Source organism: Saccoglossus kowalevskii, chromosome 17 (genome assembly GCF_978046115.1).
Source record: "Saccoglossus kowalevskii chromosome 17, keSacKowa6.1, whole genome shotgun sequence".
Lineage (NCBI taxonomy): Eukaryota > Metazoa > Hemichordata > Enteropneusta > Harrimaniidae > Saccoglossus > Saccoglossus kowalevskii.
Genome location: NC_140657.1, coordinates 30,377,722 through 30,398,383, shown reverse-complemented (window position 1 = coordinate 30,398,383; position 20,662 = coordinate 30,377,722). Strand labels below are relative to the sequence as shown.

Sequence of the window (20,662 nt, the reverse complement as noted above, 5' to 3'; positions counted from 1 at the left end):
GAATCGATCTAAGGGATTCTGAGATATGACTCTGGACAGAAGCACATACGCACAGGCTGAGACCGAATTATAAGTCCCCATTTTCGGACTTCGGGAACTAAATATACTATTTCACACACAAAAAAATGACTCAAAGTCAATGACTATGATGATTTTTGAGCTATTTATAATTTGAAAAATATAGTGCAAAAAACACATGTTGTGCCCAAATTGAAACAAATTGACTTGTTCCTCTACTTAAATAGGTGTAACATGCTCACATAATCTTTATATGCGATTCTCCTTTATAATACAGGATATTGTATGTCTGGGTTTAGGTAAAAGGAATTGAGCAGTCAAATCTTGCAAACATTTTTTTCTAATGGTTTATTTGTCAAATGATAAAATTTAAAAGACTAATGTAAACAGATACAGTATTTTCTCAATCAGTAGCAAATAAACAAACGTGACACCTCAGTTACACATATTTTTTGGATACATTTAAAATGACAACAAAACAAATTAGTTCAGCTTTTACGCTTCTTTTGCAGATGTGACGAATACACTGAACAAATATTTTGTGTATGATGACAAAATTTGAGAAGAGCTGGATAGGTGTTTTTTAATAGTTTACCAAACGATTACCAAATATTATCTAGTGAATAGGTCAAAATCTTGAGCTAGTTTACTTACTTATCCAAAGCACTTTTATCGGTGGTCACTTTAAGAATGTTACAATAGGTACACCTACTCACGAGTTTCTTGGCATCACGCATTAAACTGAAAAACAAAATATCAATTGTTTAAATATTACGCATGACAATTTGCAAATTATTTAGTTTAGTTTAAGGTCAATGACCCCCACTCACCTGACTAGTCTAACTACTTCTTGTGAACTCTTGATACGACCATCATCACTCAGTAATGGTGATAAAGCTTTCAGCAACTGCAGAGGATCTACTGCATTTGAATTCTAAAAATCAATGAATATGTATTTTATTAATTTTATAAATTAATATTTTGCATCTTCTGCAGCATGGCTATTGAAATGTCGCACTGCTTTGAGGAATAATTGACAAGTTGCATTTATGTCGCACAGTAATAATGAAAAACTAAATTTCTCAACGACAAAAACAATTTAAATAAGCTGATCATGAACTAATCCAATTATTCTTAAAACAACTTCGGCATCAGCTAGTGCATAAATTATTTTACTTTTAAATGAAGGAGCCAAAAGTTTGGCAATCAAATGTCACTCAAGAAATAATTGCAATTCGGGTAATCAACACTTGTTCTTGCATTTTCCATACAAACCAGGACACAATGTCAAGTCACTGTATTATGTTATTCAAGACTACATCAATGCCTATAGCATTTTATTAGTAGAGAGTGGTCCAACTGGCTATAGAACAAAATGCAAGTTCCACTCCCGAAATTAACATTTTGTTTTGTCTGTTAAAACTTAATTCAAATTTGATTAATTCCTGTTGTGAATTTTATCTGAGATGCCAATGGTAAATGTAAAAAATTTAAGGTATTTCATTGTTTATGCTCAAAACACTATTCTCAAACATTCAGATTACTTGATACATACAGAACAATAGCAAGCATAGTGTAAAATAAAAATGACACAGATAATTTCTTTTCTTGCAAGTTTATTGCCTTTTCATTGTAAAATATATATACATTCTCAGTTATAAAAATATATGCAATATTAAATTACAAAAATGTTCACTACATCACTATACCAAATGCGCAATTCTATTTTTAAGAAACCTTTGCAAACTATTTCAGTAATGTTAAGACATTTCTTTGAAAACAAAGGCCTTCTTACTAAGCTTTCACATTTTGTGTTACTTGATTTGAAATTACATTTCAAATAAAAGGTCCTCAAATACTGTAGTTCTCATGTAAGCCAAATTAGCTTGGTAAGCTAAATCAATCTATTTGCAATAATCAAGATCACTCAAAGGTAAAAAATAAATTTCACCCAATTGTTAGGAAAGTCAACTTTCACTTGCATTTTAAAATAATACTAGTCATTAGCTAATTTGCGGGTCACATAACCATAGTTACCAAATAAGCTTGCATCAGAATGATGAGAAAGCGGTTATCAAGTATATTTAATTCAAGAAATAGGGTAATACTGTAAATCGTTTAATTTTTAAAGCTAATATTTTCACGATTTGAAGATTTTATGGCATTGGTGAATACAAAATACCCCGAAAGTCATCGGCAAGTGTTATAAAACCCCAGAGAAATTACCACTGCAACGTTTTGTATTTTCGCAGACATGCACAAAATTATAGCAGTTTACTGTTATAACTGCCAAAAGCCGAAATGAAAGGGGCAAAACGACTTCTGTGGGCAATGCGTCAACAGGTAATTGAGGAAATCATCTAATTTCAAAGGGCGGTAGTCGTCGCGGCACGCATGTGTGTTGATAAACATCGATTTTCCTACAATCTTAAAAAAAAAAAAGCGCTCTTCTAATGGCAATCACAAGTATGAGGTTTGACCTGGGCGCGACTTGCACTAATCACCAGCAGTTACTCCATCGATACCTTCTAATTGCCTAAAATACCTAATTAAAGCTTGTTAACGTTTCAGTTTGTACTCTTTGATGTGCGCAATAGCCAAAGTCGTCATCTTTGTTTATACGAGTCCCATATATCTTGCACATGCGTAGCGCGACAAATACCGTCCTTTAACCAATTTACTGTATTTGGTCATTGTGTAACTTTCACGGCTAATTCAAATTTTGCTTATAATCCCAAACAGCTTAGAAGATTTCCTACAATACCTACAACTCGGCTTTGAATTCTTGTAGATGGGCTTTGTTCTCAGTTTCAGTACTGCACGTTTCATAGTCTCTTCAAAAACGATTACATTATTTTTGTTATGCTTACCAGGTTCTCAAAAGTTGATGAACGCAGTTTCAACAAGTTATTAAGAATTTGATGATACTGAGAATAGATGGGTCGTGTGCAGACAATACAACTGTGATAGGATGTCTATCATATGGTATCAAAGGTTATGCTATTAGGAAATGGAGTAAATTACCATAACAATCATAGCAAATAATGTAAACATGTCATTTTAGCGAGCATGTCATTTTAGCTAATTAGCAAAATTAAGTTGTCCCTAATTAGAATAGAGTAAATTCTTACAGTGAGATTCAGTTAATTCATGCATTGAGTCAAATTTGCTAAAATGGAATGTGGCTATTTCAAAGTGTTTTACAGTAATATGAACTCCAATTGTAAAACTAATGGAACATAGTCAAATTAAAGCCAAATGCCCAGCTCAGAAAGATAACAAAAAAATTTCGAGCCAACTTTTGTTTTTTCAAAATAATGCACATTGACATAAATATTGAATTTTGTCAATTTTTTTTCAAAAACGTTAAGAAAATTCTCGAAAGGTTATTACTGCAAAATGACTAATATTCATTGGGTTTAAATTTCGCTGATTTACCATCTCATGTTCTGTGGGTTTTAAATTCACAGTATTATCATTTAGAATAATGTGTTTCATGTTCAATTTTACATATTCACTGGGTTTTAATTTAGCGCATCTTCCAGTCAGCAAAATTAAAACCCAGTGAATAATTAACCCTTTTACAGTATATGCACATTTTTAACTGATGCATGCGATGACCAGAAACAGGTTTTCTTTTCATGGTCTAAATTGCCATAGTCTGTTTCATGGCATTTTTTGATACAGGTCCTAAAAAACTAATTCAAAATGGAAAGCTGCAACTGTTGCACTCAACGATTGATGAGACCAATTTTGATTAATTATTCTGTGACAGAATTTCTATTTTTTGTATTATGAACATCAATTTTGTGCATTTTGTTCAAATTCAAAATGGCCACTAGAGTTGAGTTTAATGCTATGGGTTAATCAGCCATGATTTCCCTAGAAACAATGCTATGCACCCCTCTACATGCTCTTTCATTTAATGGACCTTTCTCTCAGCAAAATATAAATTGCTTTTACAAGTTAGAAGCGCCCACCCAGTGGATGCCAAAACGTTCATCTCGTATGGTCAATATTTTCATCTCAAAGAGGCAACGCTATTGTAAATGTGGGTAGTTTCATTCTTGAACCATGCATTCTAAATGTGTGTGAAAAGCAGCAACAAAATTTAATCGTCACACAATGGATTAAACCATTGTGAAAACTTGTGAATTGGGTTAGACCTTTGTAAGAATAGGTGCTCACACTTCATCGAATTGTAGCTGAAAGGAAGAAACTATTGTAAAGCAGGTTATAAATTTGTACTCACTAATGAGGGGAAAAAATTTGAAATCTAATTGGTGGTTTAAATTTGTGTGAAAGCTGCAACAAAATTCAATAGTTAAGATGGTGCAGACTACTCCTACACACATGTGAAGCTTAATATTTTTTCCACAAAAGCTCAGTACTTTTTCATCGTAAACAAAACTAGCAGTTTGTGAAAGTCAGCCATGAATCCAATGGTGCCTATGCATGCGTGTCATAATAGCATCAATTCAGGCAAATTTTATTTGTACTTTGCAGAATTCATTGTAATCTAATTTTATAATTGTGTCACAGTTCCACTATATGCACTTATTTTTGACACATTTTTTTTACTAGTGAGATGAACCCTATAGATTACACTCTTTTGCTCAGTGAACCTATATGTGGAAGTTGCCCCCAGAAATCGATCAGAAAATCTGAATGTGATTAAAGCATAATTTTTTCATCAATTTGCACATTGATAACTTTTTAAAGTCCAGGTGTATTTTTTTTAAGTATTGGAAACTGGTAGTGTGTTCTCTCTAAGCAAACTAGCACCGGAAAATGAGATTTCATCTCAAAAGCAAACTTGAATCAGGCGTATTTAAAATGCATAAAATGAAAAGTTACTTAGAAGATTCAATTTTACAGAGAAACATAAGCTTGTCAGTGAGAATTAAATAACTGCTGGCAATGTAATGATATTCTACACTGCACATTATAAAAGTATATGGCAAGATCAGCAAGGTAGACAGCTGCACAGGTTTCTTGATAGATAGCACTCAAAACACTATCATTTATGAAAACTGTGAATGTTTTTATACCAAATATTTATCAATGTTTCATAAATTTCAAATGTTTGAAAACAACTTGAAAGATCACAATGCCTTGGCTGAATGAATACTAATAAGAATGTATTCCAGAACAGTCAATGTGGCCTCAGACACATCAAGATGATTTCCTTGGTACCTGAAAATGAATGTGTTTTACAATTTAAACCAATTTGTACTAAACTGCAGTTATGGTGTTATATACTTGCAATATAAACAGTTATTTTGATGAGTTTTGAATAAATTTATGGGTCTATTTGCTGTGTAAATTGGCCACAATTGCGAGAGACGGAGATTTGTGTGTTTTTCTAGCTAATGAAAATGTATGAACCGATGTAATACTTGGGTCATCCAGTGTCAACCAATCTCACCTTTCTGAAAAGCACAACATGGACAAAATATCAATTGTACAAATAGCTGTTGATACAAGTAACTTCTGTTATAGTTTTCATTTCATTATTGTTTTGCTTTTATTTTGTAGTATCAGTCTATTGCCTGCCTACTATCAACAGTTTGTAGAGATTTCTTGGAGCATGCAATTCCCAAAACTACTGGATTGCCGAAGCAGTAGGTTGGTTTTGGTGAAAATTATTAGTGTCCATGTATCACTTTGTAACTGTTCACAATCAAAATAAGCATGTCTCTGTGGAAAGACACATTTTCAAAATTCATTGATAATGTTATACGACCTAGAAATCCAACTAGTCTCAACATGTACAATATACAAACATAGGAAGAGATAGCTTTAGCTTACCATCTGCTATTTCTATGGCTATACTTACACATAGCTGATTGTCTCACGTCATTAGGAATTCAAGTGAACGGCCAGCAGGCATGACCAAACTAACGGTAATAATGATGGCCAAATTTTATGAACTTGCTGTGCACTTTTCCGATAAGGAGAAAATAAATTTCAGTAACTGAATGGAGAACTAATCCCAGGATTAGGCCAGAAACGAAAATAACTAGCACAGAGGAATTGCCAAAGTGCAAATAAGCTAATGCATTTTTTTGAACATTGATTCTGCATTTTGTTTTTAATAATTGTACCTCCAATATTGGTCACCGACTTGGGTATAAACAATTGCTGAGCGAGTTTTTTTGAGATGCAGTTGGACTGAAGATGTGGGCCTTATATTGAATTGATCAAAGCATAGAATCCAAGGCATTAAGATACAAGTCTCAGATATACTACATACAGTGCATATCATATATATAAACAGTAGTTTCAGGTAATCATTGCTGATATAGATATCAAACTAATGTTGTTTTTCAATAATCCAAACATAATCGAGAAATTGAATTGAATAGTCTAAACGTTCTTTATCTGTACCATCACTTGGTGGTAGACAGTCAAGTGTCTATATCACATTTACTCTATTAGAAGCACACGTCAGGTAAATGAAAAATTGCATTTGATGTATGCCGGATCATTAAAATGTCATTTTGACACATCTACCATATGTTCTTGATTAGTAGCGCATACGTAAATTAGCGAAATGTTTTATGGCCAAACTGGTAATATTTTAATTATACTCATGGAAAAACAAATTTTGTTATACACACTTCTAACAGAACAAATATGGTATATCATTTCCATAGCTATATGCAATACTGATAGAGCAAATACCATACTTAAACTTAACTAGACAATATTACATAAAATGCACAACATAACTTATATATTCATTAAGTAGCTAGATTTTTTTTTGAACCAATAATAGATAGAAAAGGGTAGTTGGAAATTGCAGTCCTAAGCCAGAATGTTTTTTTTTTTTTAATAATTACCAAGAACTACAATTGCCTACTACAATTTAGGACCTCCTTTTAGTCACAAAATGAGCAACTTACAGGAGATGCAAGAGGTATAGGGTTAAATATAGACAATCCCTGGGTGAATGAACAGTGCCCAGTATGAAATTGAAGGTGAAACACGAACAGGAACATTAAAATATCCAGCATGAAAAACCAAGTTTGAATGAAATCATCCTAGACAGGTCTGAAAACCATCACAGAAACAACTATTTTTGAAACAAAATAGATCGGCAACCGATATGCCAAAATGATATCCATTAGTAAGACCATGCACACAAAATAACCCACTCCCTGGATTTGCAACTTGTAAAATTTCTAAATGTCATCCTTTTTGGAGAATTTGAGAGATCATGAATGATTTTTCGATCATATCAGTAAAAAAAATATAATTAGTTGTGCTTTTTGTTCAAAAAAATCTTGGCCTCTTGGTTTTCTCATGAAAAAAATCAGCAAAGAAAGTTTTTTGGGCGTTCAAGCAGCAAATAATCAGCAAAGAATCAACACCTCAAATGACATGCTTATGTGACATAGAATTCATAGAATTCAAGTGATTGACAAACAGTAAACTGTCATGTCTATGCTCATGGTTGTCTAATCTTAGGGATTTAAATCATCAGAAGTCGTTAAACAAACCAGTCTCAACCATTCTTTCAAATACAGTACAACCTAAATATTTATGTCACTCACGCTAGAAAAGACGAAAAATCACACATTCCATCCAAAAAAAAGATATTGTAACAAATATTTGATTTATACTCGATATTAAACACACAATAAACCTGTCATTATGTATACCTTATGACAGTGACCAGAATAACCAGAAACATATGTTGAATTATAGAATATAAAGAAATCCTACAGTATCAAAACTGCACTCTGTAGAGCCATTTCTTACAAGGTCCTTTCATGACCACACAAGCAAAACTAAAGAGAAAGGTGTAGCTAGAAATTCATCATTACAGATCTCTAGATTACCAACTCTGTATATTGAAACAGACTATGTTTTCAAGCAACCAGAATGGCTACCTTGGTCATTCGAAATGGTCTCAAAATTAAATGGAATATACTTTTAGCACCACAAATCTTTTACATGTTTAGAAAACATTACAATGCATTGTTTGTTGGTGAAACGTTGCTTGACGAAAATTACACACATTACCCCAAAGGGTCCTCTGCTGTACCCGGTAATCACAGAATGTGGCCGCAACATTAATATACCTTTGACGCAAATGACAGCTGAAAGCAAGGAAGCCACACCTCTCAAATAGTGTTCCATTCTTTCTTGTCAACACGTTCAGTATTCCAAACAGCATGGTTAGACACATCAGTTAATCAAGTTGCATGGTTCTCTGGCTTTCAACAAGATCTCAGCTGCCATTAGCAAACAAGGTCTATTTATGATTGGTACAATTCTGAGGAGAGATTTTGATTAATTGTAACTTTTATACAGCTCACAAATGTGAGGGAAAAGCATAGTAAGAGATGGCTTTAACAGAGTGCAACTTTAAGACATGTGTGTCTATTAACACAAAACACAAAATCATTTGGATTTAACTTAAAACTTTGCACAATTATTTCTCAAGTGACCCTTTGAGTGCAATCATTTGAAGAGAAACTATTGAAAATGTACAAATGTAATAGAAAAAAAAATACAGCTGACACTAATACAGTTCGTTACGTTAATGTCTATGCAATTACCATCTTGTATCTTTGAAACTAAGAAAAGGAACCGACAACAAACAGGCCAGTAAACTTTGTAGGAAATATATAAACTGATTGCAAGAGACTTCTATAGTTATGGTCTTCAACCTACAGAACAAGAACAAACATAAAAAAAATATATTAGTTGTGCCACCAATAATATCTTCTGAACATAACTCATTTGCATATGAATTACAGCAACCAAAAACACGATTCATACAGGAAACTCCCTAGGAACATTGCAATATAGCAAAAACTTTTCTATTGACGCTATCAAATGATCTAATGTTACAAATCAATTTTCTATATTTTGTGACATATATTTTCCTCGCACCACTTGACTAGGGCCAATTAATTTTTGTGAAGGTTTGTACTATGGCTAATTTGTTGTCTGTTTTCATAGTGCAACATTGAAAGTTGTAAATTATCTGTACAATTACAAATCTCATTTGCGGTTAGTTATTGGAATAATGATTAGGACTTTCCCAGAGAAGTTGCAAGTTACCCGTATGAATCTTGTTATGTGCTTGATGTAATAACTGTAGTAACATTCATTTTCACTGGTATTTACTTTCATAATTTCTGTATTTAATCATATTGACTGGGTTTCAATTCACAAATTTTCCAGTAAAGTAACAAGTACTATTATAATTTTACTTGCTTGCACGGATTTAATTTAGCAAATGTCATGAAAAGAGCAAAATTAAAAGCTAGTGAATAATTAATGTATTTACAGTACAGTCTGTATGGCCAAGATACTACTGTAAAGAAAACTATTACTACATTTGTTGATGCTTTTCACCACACTGGATTACAAATGAAGAAAGTTATTATGTTTTATAAAAAGATAAAGGCATTACAAGTTGGGCCGGGATAGACAATGTGTGAGGCTTATTTGAAGTTTGTGCTTGAAGCACACTATCAATGGCTTGTCATTACCGACATGTGTACAAAACGATTGCACATTTCTAGGAGCTCACAGTACTATAAGTTAAACATTTACCTACAAACATTTTGATAAACAAATGAATAGTAGTGTTCATGCTACACAAAGTACGAGTTAAGATTTAAGCTGATTTAGGCTTATCTCACATGTTTGCATTTCGGTTAAACCCAATTGCGTCCACGCACTGGGAGGGCCAGTCCTTAGCACAGGCTAAGAGAAGCCATCAGTCCGTGACCTTTGTTAAGCCGCTGTTTTCAAAAGCAAAATTTCTGCTGCTGACATGTTTCGTTCTAATTTTGAAGCGTCGTGCATAGGAACGCGAGAGAAGGCGAACCAAACTTATTTGGATGCAAAGAAACAGTATACAACAGCGTAACAGAATGCAGAGTTTTATTAATGTATGTTGTAGACAACGTACCAAATTTATTTTGTATACAATTGGAGCTGCTGTACCTCTACTACAGTGACCCAATCAGTTTGGAAGCATGTGCGGAGTAATGACTGGTGGAATAGACGACTTTCTTGAAAGTTGCATATATTTGATCACGTGCATAATACACATGTATTCACATCCAAAGATCGGCACAGAGGGCGCTTAGCCCTGGGCTAAGTGTTCGCGCACACAACGTTAGCCCGTGCCAAGTTTCAGATTTTACCCGTACTTAGCATTCCTTAGCCCATGCTAAGTGTACACGCATGTTTTCTTAGCACGGGCTAGGGAATTTGACCTCTTAGCCCGTGCTAAGAAGCTGTGGGTGAATGCAACTAATAGTTGGAGGATTATTTTAGTAGTTTTATGGCAAATAATTATGACATTCAGACAAAAACACCCAAGTGACTCACAAATAGTCAATTGAAGAGAGGTTACTTGGACAAGTCAATTCAACAAGGGTTACTTGACAAGTCAATTGAACAGAGGTCACATGGATATGTATGTCAATTTAACATTGATATGTACATTTCATCTCAACAGTGGTCACATGGACATGTCAAATTCAACAGTTAGTGGTGACATATACATGTACAGAATTCAACAGTGGTCACAGGTACATATCAGTTCAACAGAAGACATGACAATTCAACAGTGGTCACAGGTACATATCAGTTCAACAGAAGACATGCCAATTCAACAGTGGTCACAGGTACATATCAGTTCAACAGAAGACATGACAATTCAACAGTGGTCACAGGTACATCAGTTCAACAGAAGACATGACAATTCAACAGTGGTCACAGGTACATATCAGTTCAACAGAAGACATGCCAATTCAACAGTGGTCACATGGACTTAAAAATCAACATTAGACAATCCAATAAATACCATTCTCAAGTTCACACATCTGTAACTATTTTGAACTTTTCAAGAAAAAGTTGGCAGTACTTCCTCTCACAGTACATGCTTGAAATAAACACCCAAGTTAATAATTAGTACACTGTATTTATGATAATTATTAGAAAAATAATCACATACAAACGTTCATCAACACTTTATAAGAACCTTTTAAAACGAAATTATTCTGAAAACGCCAATCAAATGGTTAAATTTTGATTTGTTATTTTGAGAGGGTCCAGTTAATCTTCAGTCACATGACTCTTATGTAAACGATGGGATATCCCCTGTTGCTACCTTAAATCAATGCAAGTTACATAATAGAACAGTGATAACAAATTTGAACATAGATTTCAGGTACATGTCGATTTAACAGTAGTTACACAGGGTTTGAACTTTATGGAGGCAATTTCCTCAATGCCCAAAAAGAAAACGCCTTGGTGACTACCGATATTCCCTATATTGTTCTTATGCCAAGGCAATTTTAGCCTTGAAAACGAGTGGCCTCAACTCCTTGCTTACATGTACATGTCAAATCAAAAATGGCCAAACATGCATCCAACACTGGTTTCATGTACATGTCAAATCAAAAGTGGCCAGTCAATCCAGCACTGGTTTCATGTACATGTCAAATCAAAAGTGGCAAAATGTCAATCCAACACTAGTTTCATGTACATGTCAAATCAAAAGTGGCCACATGTCAATCCAACACTAGTTTCATGTACATGTCAAATCAAAAGTGGCCACATGTCAATCCAACACTGGTTTCATGTACATGTCAAATCAAAAGTGGCCACATGTCAATCCAACACTGGTTTCATGTACATGTCAAATCACAAGTGGCCACATGTCAATCCAACACTGGTTTCATGTACATGTCAAATCAAAAATGGCCAAACATGCATCCAACACTGGTTTCATGTACATGTCAAATCAAAAGTGGCCACAGTCAACCCAACACTGGTTGCATGCACATGTCAAATCAAAAGCGGCCACATGTCAATCCAACACTGGTTTCATGTACATGTCAAATCAAAAGTGGCCACATGTCAATCCAACACTGGTTGCAGGCACATGTCAAATCAAAAGTGGCCACATGTCAATCCAACACTAGTTTCATGTACATGTCAAATCAAAAGTGGCCACATGTCAATCCAACACTGGTTTCATGTACATGTCAAATCACAAGTGGCCACATGTCAATCCAACACTGGTTTCATGTACATGTCAAATCAAAAATGGCCAAACATGCATCCAACACTGGTTTCATGTACATGTCAAATCAAAAGTGGCCACAGTCAATCCAACACTGGTTGCATGCACATGTCAAATCCAAAGCGGCCACATGTCAATCCAACACTGGTTTCATGTACATGTCAAGTCAAAAGTGGCCACATGTCAATCCAACACTGGTTGCAGGCACATGTCAAATCAAAAGTGGCCACATGTCAATCCAACACTGGTTGCATGCACATGTCAAATCAAAAGTGGCCACATGTCAATACAACACTAGTTTTATGTACATGTCAAATCAAAAGTGGCCACAGTCAATCCAACACTGGTTGCAGGCACATGTCAAATCAAAAATGGCTACATGTCAATCAAACACTGGTTGCATGCACATGTCAAATCAAAAGTGGCCACATGTCAATACAACACTAGTTTTATGTACATGTCAAATCAAAAGTGGCCACAGTCAATCCAACACTGGTTGCATGCACATGTCAAATCAAAAGTGGCCACATGTCAATACAACACTAGTTTTATGTACATGTCAAATCAAAAGTGGCCACATGTCAATACAACACTGGTTGCAGGCACATGTCAAATCAAAAGTGGCCACATGTCAATCCAACACTGGTTGCATGCACATGTCAAATCAAAAGTGGCCACATGTCAATACAACACTGGTTGCATGCACATGTCAAATTAAACGTGGCCACATGTCAATCCAACACTGGTTGCATGCACATGTCAAATTAAATGTGGCCACATTTCAATCCAACACTGGTTTCATGTACATGTCAAATCAAAAGTGGCCACATGTCAATCCAACACTGGTTGCATGCATATGCCAAATCAAAAGTGGCTACATGTCAATACAACACTAGTTTTATGTACATGTCAAATCAAAAGTGGCCACATGTCAATCCAACACTGGTTGCATGCACATGTCAAATTAAATGTGGCCACATTTCAATCCAACACTGGTTTCATGTACATGTCAAATCAAAAGTGGCCACATGTCAATCCAACACTGGTTGCATGCATATGCCAAATCAAAAGTGGCTACATGTCAATACAACACTAGTTTTATGTACATGTCAAATCAAAAGTGGCCACATGTCAATCCAACACTGGTTGCATGCATATGCCAAATCAAAAGTGGCTACATGTCAATCCAACACTGGTTGCATGCACATGTCAAATCAAAAGTGGCCACATGTCAATCCAACACTGGTTGCATGCACATGTCAAATTAAATGTGGCCACATGTCAATCCAACACTGGTTGCATGCACATGTCAAATTAAATGTGGCCACATTTCAATCCAACACTGGTTTCATGTACATGTCAAATCAAAAGTGGCCACATGTCAATCCAACACTGGTTTCATGTACATGTCAAATCAAAAATGGCTACATGTCAATCAAACACTGGTTTCATGTACATGTCAATCCAACACTGGTTGCATGCACATGTCAAATCAAAAGTGACCTCATGTCAATCCAACACTGGTTGCATGCATATGCCAAATCAAAAGTGGCTACATGTCAATACAACACTAGTTTTATGTACATGTCAAATCAAAAGTGGCCACATGTCAATCCAACACTGGTTGCATGCATATGCCAAATCAAAAGTGGCTACAAGTCAATCCAACACTGGTTGCATGCACATGTCAAATCAAAAGTGGCCACATGTCAATCCAACACTGGTTGCATGCACATGTCAAATTAAATGTGGCCACATGTCAATCCAACACTGGTTGCATGCACATGTCAAATTAAATGTGGCCACATGTCAATCCAACACTGGTTTCATGTACATGTCAAATCAAAAATGGCTACATGTCAATCAAACACTGGTTTCATGTACATGTCAATCCAACACTGGTTGCATGCACATGTCAAATCAAAAGTGACCTCATGTTAATCCAACACTGGTTGCATGCACATGTCAATTTATCCCCAGTTACATGTACAAATCAAAAGTGGGCACGTTTCAATTGTACACCAGTACATGTCAAATTAAACTACATTTTCATCAAACACACCACATAAATGTTATTACAAAGTGCAACTACCACATTTGCTATCAGACTATCAGAAGCACATTTCTAATTCAAATGTACATAGATAAATTAAATTCATTGTACACTGGATCATACAAATTATTTTGAACATAGATTTGCAGGCTTTCATCCAACCACCTGTCTACCTGTCATTTTAGACAGGCACAAAATCTCATTAGACAAGCAAAATTTCCCGAAATAACGCATAAATAATTAGCAAAAAATTGACTAAGTCTGTGGTTACCGATTAGGGACTGCTATCTTTAAAAGTCTCATTTTGATATAGTTTTTTGACAGCCACTTTTCATTTTCTTGATCTAATACTGTCATGTGCATTATAAATATGCTACTTATAGAGATACTTAAATTTGCAAGATAAGGCAACTTAGCACAAGGATGACCTCTAAATTGAATAAAAACCTAACTATTTTGCTGAAGAATTAGACCAATAATCAACACATTGAAAGTTCACACTCACTAACATAAAAATATACAAGCATTTACAAGTAAGCACCACTATCTTATTCATTGGACCCTCCATATTAGCTGGATCCCTCGATTTTCACTAAATGCTCACAATTTTTTTCTTCTCAAGCATTATTTAGTTTTCCCAAGTTTTGTTTACCCGTTTCATACGTTGCTTTAATTCTGCAATCATGTTATCGCTAATTAAAACAAATTTTAATTACACTTCCAACTATTCAGCAACTCCAAAAATATTTATTCGTTCATGGCCCAACTGATAGGATTACAATACTGTAAGTTATGACACATACACTCTGCTGTAAAACTCCAAATTTTAACAGCAATATAATAATAATGTCAGTGCTTTCTTTCTATAATAATTTTACCTCAAAAATACATGTACGGTACACATGACCATACATTTTCACTCTCCAAAACTGACATGTTTAAGGTCAGTGTAACTTGCAGGATACCTAAGACTAGACACAGACTTATAAAATACAAATTCATCAATTGAAATTGCACATAGAAATAGATATACCTGTAATTTCAACACGCAAAATTAAAACTATGATAGCATACAAATGTGTCAAGACGAGTTGAATCAAGATGATTATTCCATGTTTGGTATTAGTCTTGAATGAAAAAAAAAGTCCTTTTCAAGAAAAATAGCAGTACTCATTGATTGCAAGCAACAAAATTGCCTAAGTAATATTAAAGACGATTACCCGGTAAGTGTATTTGACAATTCATGTGATTTATGCCAGCTACATTGTGTATAAGAACACAAGACAGATGAGCACTTTATGTACATAAATTATATCACGATAGATGTGTAATAATTTTTTTATCTGTAAAAACAAGTTTGCTATGGGTCAATGCAATGTACACAATTTGTGTACAATACATGTGCTGACTATTGGACTTTAAAATTTACAACTGTAAGGGTAAACACTAAGAAGCACAAATAACTAGCTTAAAAAGATTAATATCAAATCATTGACAGGTTAATCAATTATTAATGTCAATATTATTTTAATATTTTAAACAAGCAGCCTCTCAGCCGAGATAGCTCCACAGTTCACACTTCAATTAAAGAATGAAAGATATCATTAGAAAATAAACAAATATTAGAGGCACACCTGTAGTACCTATATGTACAATATCAAAGCAATCTGACTTGTGGTTTTCAACATGAAGTTGAAAATACCACTTTTTACCAAAAATTACAAAAATATTCATCAAAAAATAGAGAATTCAAGATATCTACATGACATGTAAAAAACTAAGTGAGGTCTACCCAAGGTACATATACACCAAGTATCAAGGCATTCAGGGTTGTAGTTTTCAAGAAGGAGTCGAAAAAGTAAAAAATGATGGAAGTAGATGGGAGCCCAACAAGAGAAGCCTGGCACCTTTAAATGAGATGGAAGCCAAAGAAGGGAACTCATGTCTCTAAATGAAGTGAAAGCCAAACATGGAAACTCAAGCCCCTTTCATGAGGTTGAAGCCAAACATCAGAACTCTAGCCTCTTTCATGAGGTGGAAGGCAAACAAGGGAAACCAAGCCAGTTTCAAATGAGGTGGAAGCCAAATACAAAAACCAAAGCCACCTTCAAGCGAAGCCTCCCCTACCAACGCAAACTTAATATGCCTGAAAACTACATTTTTATTTTAAAATCTACAAGTTTGAGGTTTTATTGAACAGTACTTTCTCTTGATATATAAACTTACTTCAAAGAATGATCTCAAAAATTTTAGTTTTGTTGATTACTACTAGCTTAGAAAAAGTCACAGGATGGCCTAACAATTTAAAGCAACAATTTCAAACAGTATTTGTGAAATTTCGCTAATAGCTATGCATGCATAAATTCATACAGTGCATGTAGTATGTACTTGCTCCATTAGTTGCACACACATAAATGACAGTTGTGTGTCTATGGTCAAAATCCGAAGTATTCTAATGATCAAATAAACAAAACGTGTAAAAAGCAATTTTGGGTTTATGATCCACTTCTATTAACAGTGTGATTTTAATAGAACAATTACACATTATTGTCAGCCAAGTTGTATCCAAGAACTAAAGTTATTAGTGTAATTGAGAGGCTAAATTAGGACACGACTATATATTCATATTATTTGCATTCAATGTTATGCAATACACCTTTATAAGTCAGGACACAAAGTAACTAAGAACTTTTGAGATCGCAAGAATGATGTAGACATAAGCATGTAGATGTGTTGCGTTGCGTTGTACAGTTATTACTGTAAACCGCTAATTTGGGAGTGACAACATTCAGCGTAATTATGAAATTTCATAGCATAAATAAATTCTCACAGGTTCTGTCACAATCTCTGCCTTCACAAATGTCGTAAAATCATTAAAACTAAGTTGTTTACAGTATTTAGAAAGAACCGCAGATCAAAGTGATGTCAACTCTGAATTCTAATACACCAATTTACGTCTTACAATTTGATGATTCACAAAACAGCTACTTAAATGTTACAAGACATAATTTTTTTAACAAGCAGCCTATCGGCTGAGATAGCTCCGCTGTTAGCAATGCACATTTCAATTAAAGAACTGGAGACATCATTAGAAAATGAACAATATGTATAGTATCAAAGCAATCGGACTTACAGTTTTTAACAAGAAGTCGAAAATATCACTTTCTACCAAAAATGACAAAAATATTCAAAAAAATTAGAGAATTGAAGATATCACGGAATGAACAAATCTGAGAAAGGTCCACATGTAGTACCTATATCTGTAATATCAAAGCAATCGGACTTGCGGTTTTTAACAAGAAGTCGAAAATATCACTTTTTACCAAAAATGACAAAAATATTCACCAAAATTAGAAAATTAAAGATATCATTACAAAATGAACAAATCTGAGAGTGGTCCACATGTAGTACCTATATATGTAATATCAAAGCAATTGCACTTGTGGTTTTTAACAAGAAGTCGAAAATATCACTTTTTACGAAAAATGACAAAAATATTCACCAAAATTAGAGAATTGAAGATATCAACATGAAATGAACAAACCTAAGAGAGGTCTACCCAAGGTACATATACACCAAGTATCAAAGCATTCAGGCTTGTGATTTTCAAGAAGAAGTCGAAAATGTAAAACATTGACACAAACGACAATCACTCATATGATAAGCTCCGCTCAACAAAGTCAACAGCGGAGCTAAAAAACATGTCATAAAATGTTGGTAGTACAAATGTTAAATGAATCACTGTCGCTGGAAAAATAAACAAGCAGCCTGTCGGCTGAGATAGCTCCGCTGTTAGCAATGCACATGGCAATTAAAGAACAGAAGATATCATTAGAAAATGAACAAATCTGAGAGAGGTCCACATGTAGTACCTATATGTATAATATATCAAAGCAATCGGACTTGCGGTTTTCAACAAGAAGTCGAAAATATCACTTTTTACCAAAAATTACAAAAATATTCATCAAAATTAGAGAATTAAAGATATCATTATGAAATGAACAAATCTGAGAGAGGTCCACATGTAGTACCTATATATGTAATATCAAAGCAATTGGACTTGCGGTTTTCAACAAGAAGTCGAAAATATCACTTTTTACCAAAAATTACAAAAATATTCATCAAAATTAGAGAATTAAAGATATCATTATGAAATGAACAAATCTGAGAGAGGTCCACATGTAGTACCTATATATGTAATATCAAAGCAATTGGACTTGCGGTTTTCAACAAGAAGTCGAAAATATCACTTTTTACCAAAAATTACAAAAATATTCACCGAAATTAGAGAATTAAAGATATCATTACAAAATGAACAAATCTGAGAGAGGGTCACATGTAGTACCTATATATGTAATATCAAAGCAATTGGACTTGCGGTTTTCAACAAGAAGTCAAAAATATCACTTTTTACCAAAAATTACAAAAATATTCACCAAAATTAGAGAATTAAAGATATCATTACAAAATGAACAAATCTGAGAGAGGGTCACATGTAGTACCTATATATGTAATATCAAAGCAATTGGACTTGCGGTTTTTAACAAGAAGTCGAAAATATCAGTTTTTACCAAAAATGACAAAAATATTCACCAAAATTAGAGAATTAAAGATATCATTACAAAATGAACAAATCTGAGAGAGGTCCACATGTAGTACCTATATATGTAATATCAAAGCAATTGCACTTGCGGTTTTCAACAAGAAGTCGAAAATATCACTTTTTACTAAAAATGACAAAAATATTCACCAAAATTAGAGAATTGAAGATATCATCATGAAATGAACAAATCTGAGAGAGGTCCACATGTAGTACCTATATATGTAATATCAAAGCAATTGCACTTGCGGTTTTCAACAAGAAGTCGAAAATATCACTTTTTACTAAAAATGACAAAAATATTCACCAAAATTAGAGAATTGAAGATATCAACATGAAATGAACAAATCTAAGAGAGGTCTACCCAAGGTACATATACACCAAGTATCAAAGCATTCAGGCTTGTAGTTTTCAAGAAGAAGTCGAAAAAGTAAAACATTGACACGGACGACGACGACGGACAATCACTCATATGATAAGCTCCGCTCGACAAAGTCGACAGCGGAGCTAAAAAAACTAGCAATTTCACACTGGCATATGAAAAAGACATCGATTTTTTTTGCCTTGTTTCTAAACAAAATCCAAGCATAATGCCAACACTGCCATACTATTCTGTTGAAAAATTCGCTGGAACCCTGTAATGAAATCAAAACAAAAGATATGCACAATAGAACTATGTTATCACTGTTCAACAGTAATAACATGCAATATAGCCACTTGTATACCATGGTTTCAATTTCACAAAGGCAACTTTTGGAAAAGTATAGATTTTCCCTATACTTTTTCATATAGGCTAAGCTATGGAGTGAAAAATATCTTTTTAGCTCCATGGCAAATGTAATTTGCGCCTTCTAGATTCTGATGTTCAAGCCATGAAACAGTCTACGATCATTAGTCTCATTGACATTATCAAGCAACAATACAACCCGTTTGACAAGGCACAGGCAGGGTCTGCTAACTCTGGCAATATGCATGATATTGCCAATATGTCAATAACATGGCCATTACTATTCATCATATTCTTAAATTATTTGTAATGACTGTAATATAAGGCGCAGCTTCATTTCTGAAACTAATTCACATGTCATAGGATAAACTGAAGCATCTAGGGGCAAATATAGACTGTTACCATGGCAATATTAATATATATCAAGATGTATGACTATATACATACATATCACAATCAGTAGCTGGAAATGAAAAACATTTAACACTCTATGTACAATGGATATGCTTATAGTTGCACTAGCAGCAATTCAAAGTTCAGCCTATATCAAATTTGTGAAAAATTCACAGATCACTCGTCTCCCCCCTCCCCCAACAGAGAGACATCAATATTTTGAATAAATCAAATACGGCCTTTTTATTACAATTTGTGAACATTAAACACCATTATTTTCTGTAAAGATTTTATACATTTTTAGAATTCAGTGAACTAGTGACACGACTATCCAGAAAATCTTAGCCAGGAAACAGCAAGCTTTTTTAATGCGACTCGCCACTGTTAAATAAGACATTATTTTATTATAACAGCTCTAGCATATAACCAAAATATATTTTTTGTGCCAACAAAAGGCTCTATCAAGTCAAAAAGCATTCATGAATCATTAACTCCACTGCCCTCTTGGAGTGTGAAGACTAGGGCTTACTCATTTGCTATTAAAATTTATTCTTTTTCTTCAGATATTTGAAGTAAAATTTGTCAAGGAGTAAAATTGGGCGAGGGACTTGTATTTAAATGGCAGTCTTCTGCAGACTTGTTACGGAAATGTCTTAATAAAATTGTAGAGCTCAACAGAATATAGATAAATTTCAGCAGAATTTACACCAGTTGTAGGTAGGGTAATTTTAACACAGATGAACGAACATTTAATTTTATTTAAATTAAATCTGACAAAAATCACGCAATGCTCATCTGCCAACTGTT

General features: G+C 34.1%; 1 protein-coding gene across 3 annotated transcripts in view; it reads right to left on the bottom strand.

Annotated features, from left to right (window-relative positions):
• LOC100379012 (serine/threonine-protein phosphatase 1 regulatory subunit 10-like) overlaps positions 1-20,662 on the bottom strand; it is a 55,008-nt gene that overhangs the window by 33,119 nt on the left and 1,227 nt on the right. For all 3 annotated transcript variants that reach the window (XM_085492304.1, XM_085492305.1, XM_006815933.3), the window contains exons 3-5: positions 8,589-8,699; positions 849-952; positions 673-759 (exon numbers count right to left, since the gene is read on the bottom strand). In XM_085492304.1, the coding sequence (XP_085348430.1) occupies positions 673-759; positions 849-952; positions 8,589-8,591 (194 nt within the window). In that variant the 5' untranslated portion in view covers positions 8,592-8,699. The remainder of the gene's footprint in view (positions 1-672; positions 760-848; positions 953-8,588; positions 8,700-20,662) is intronic.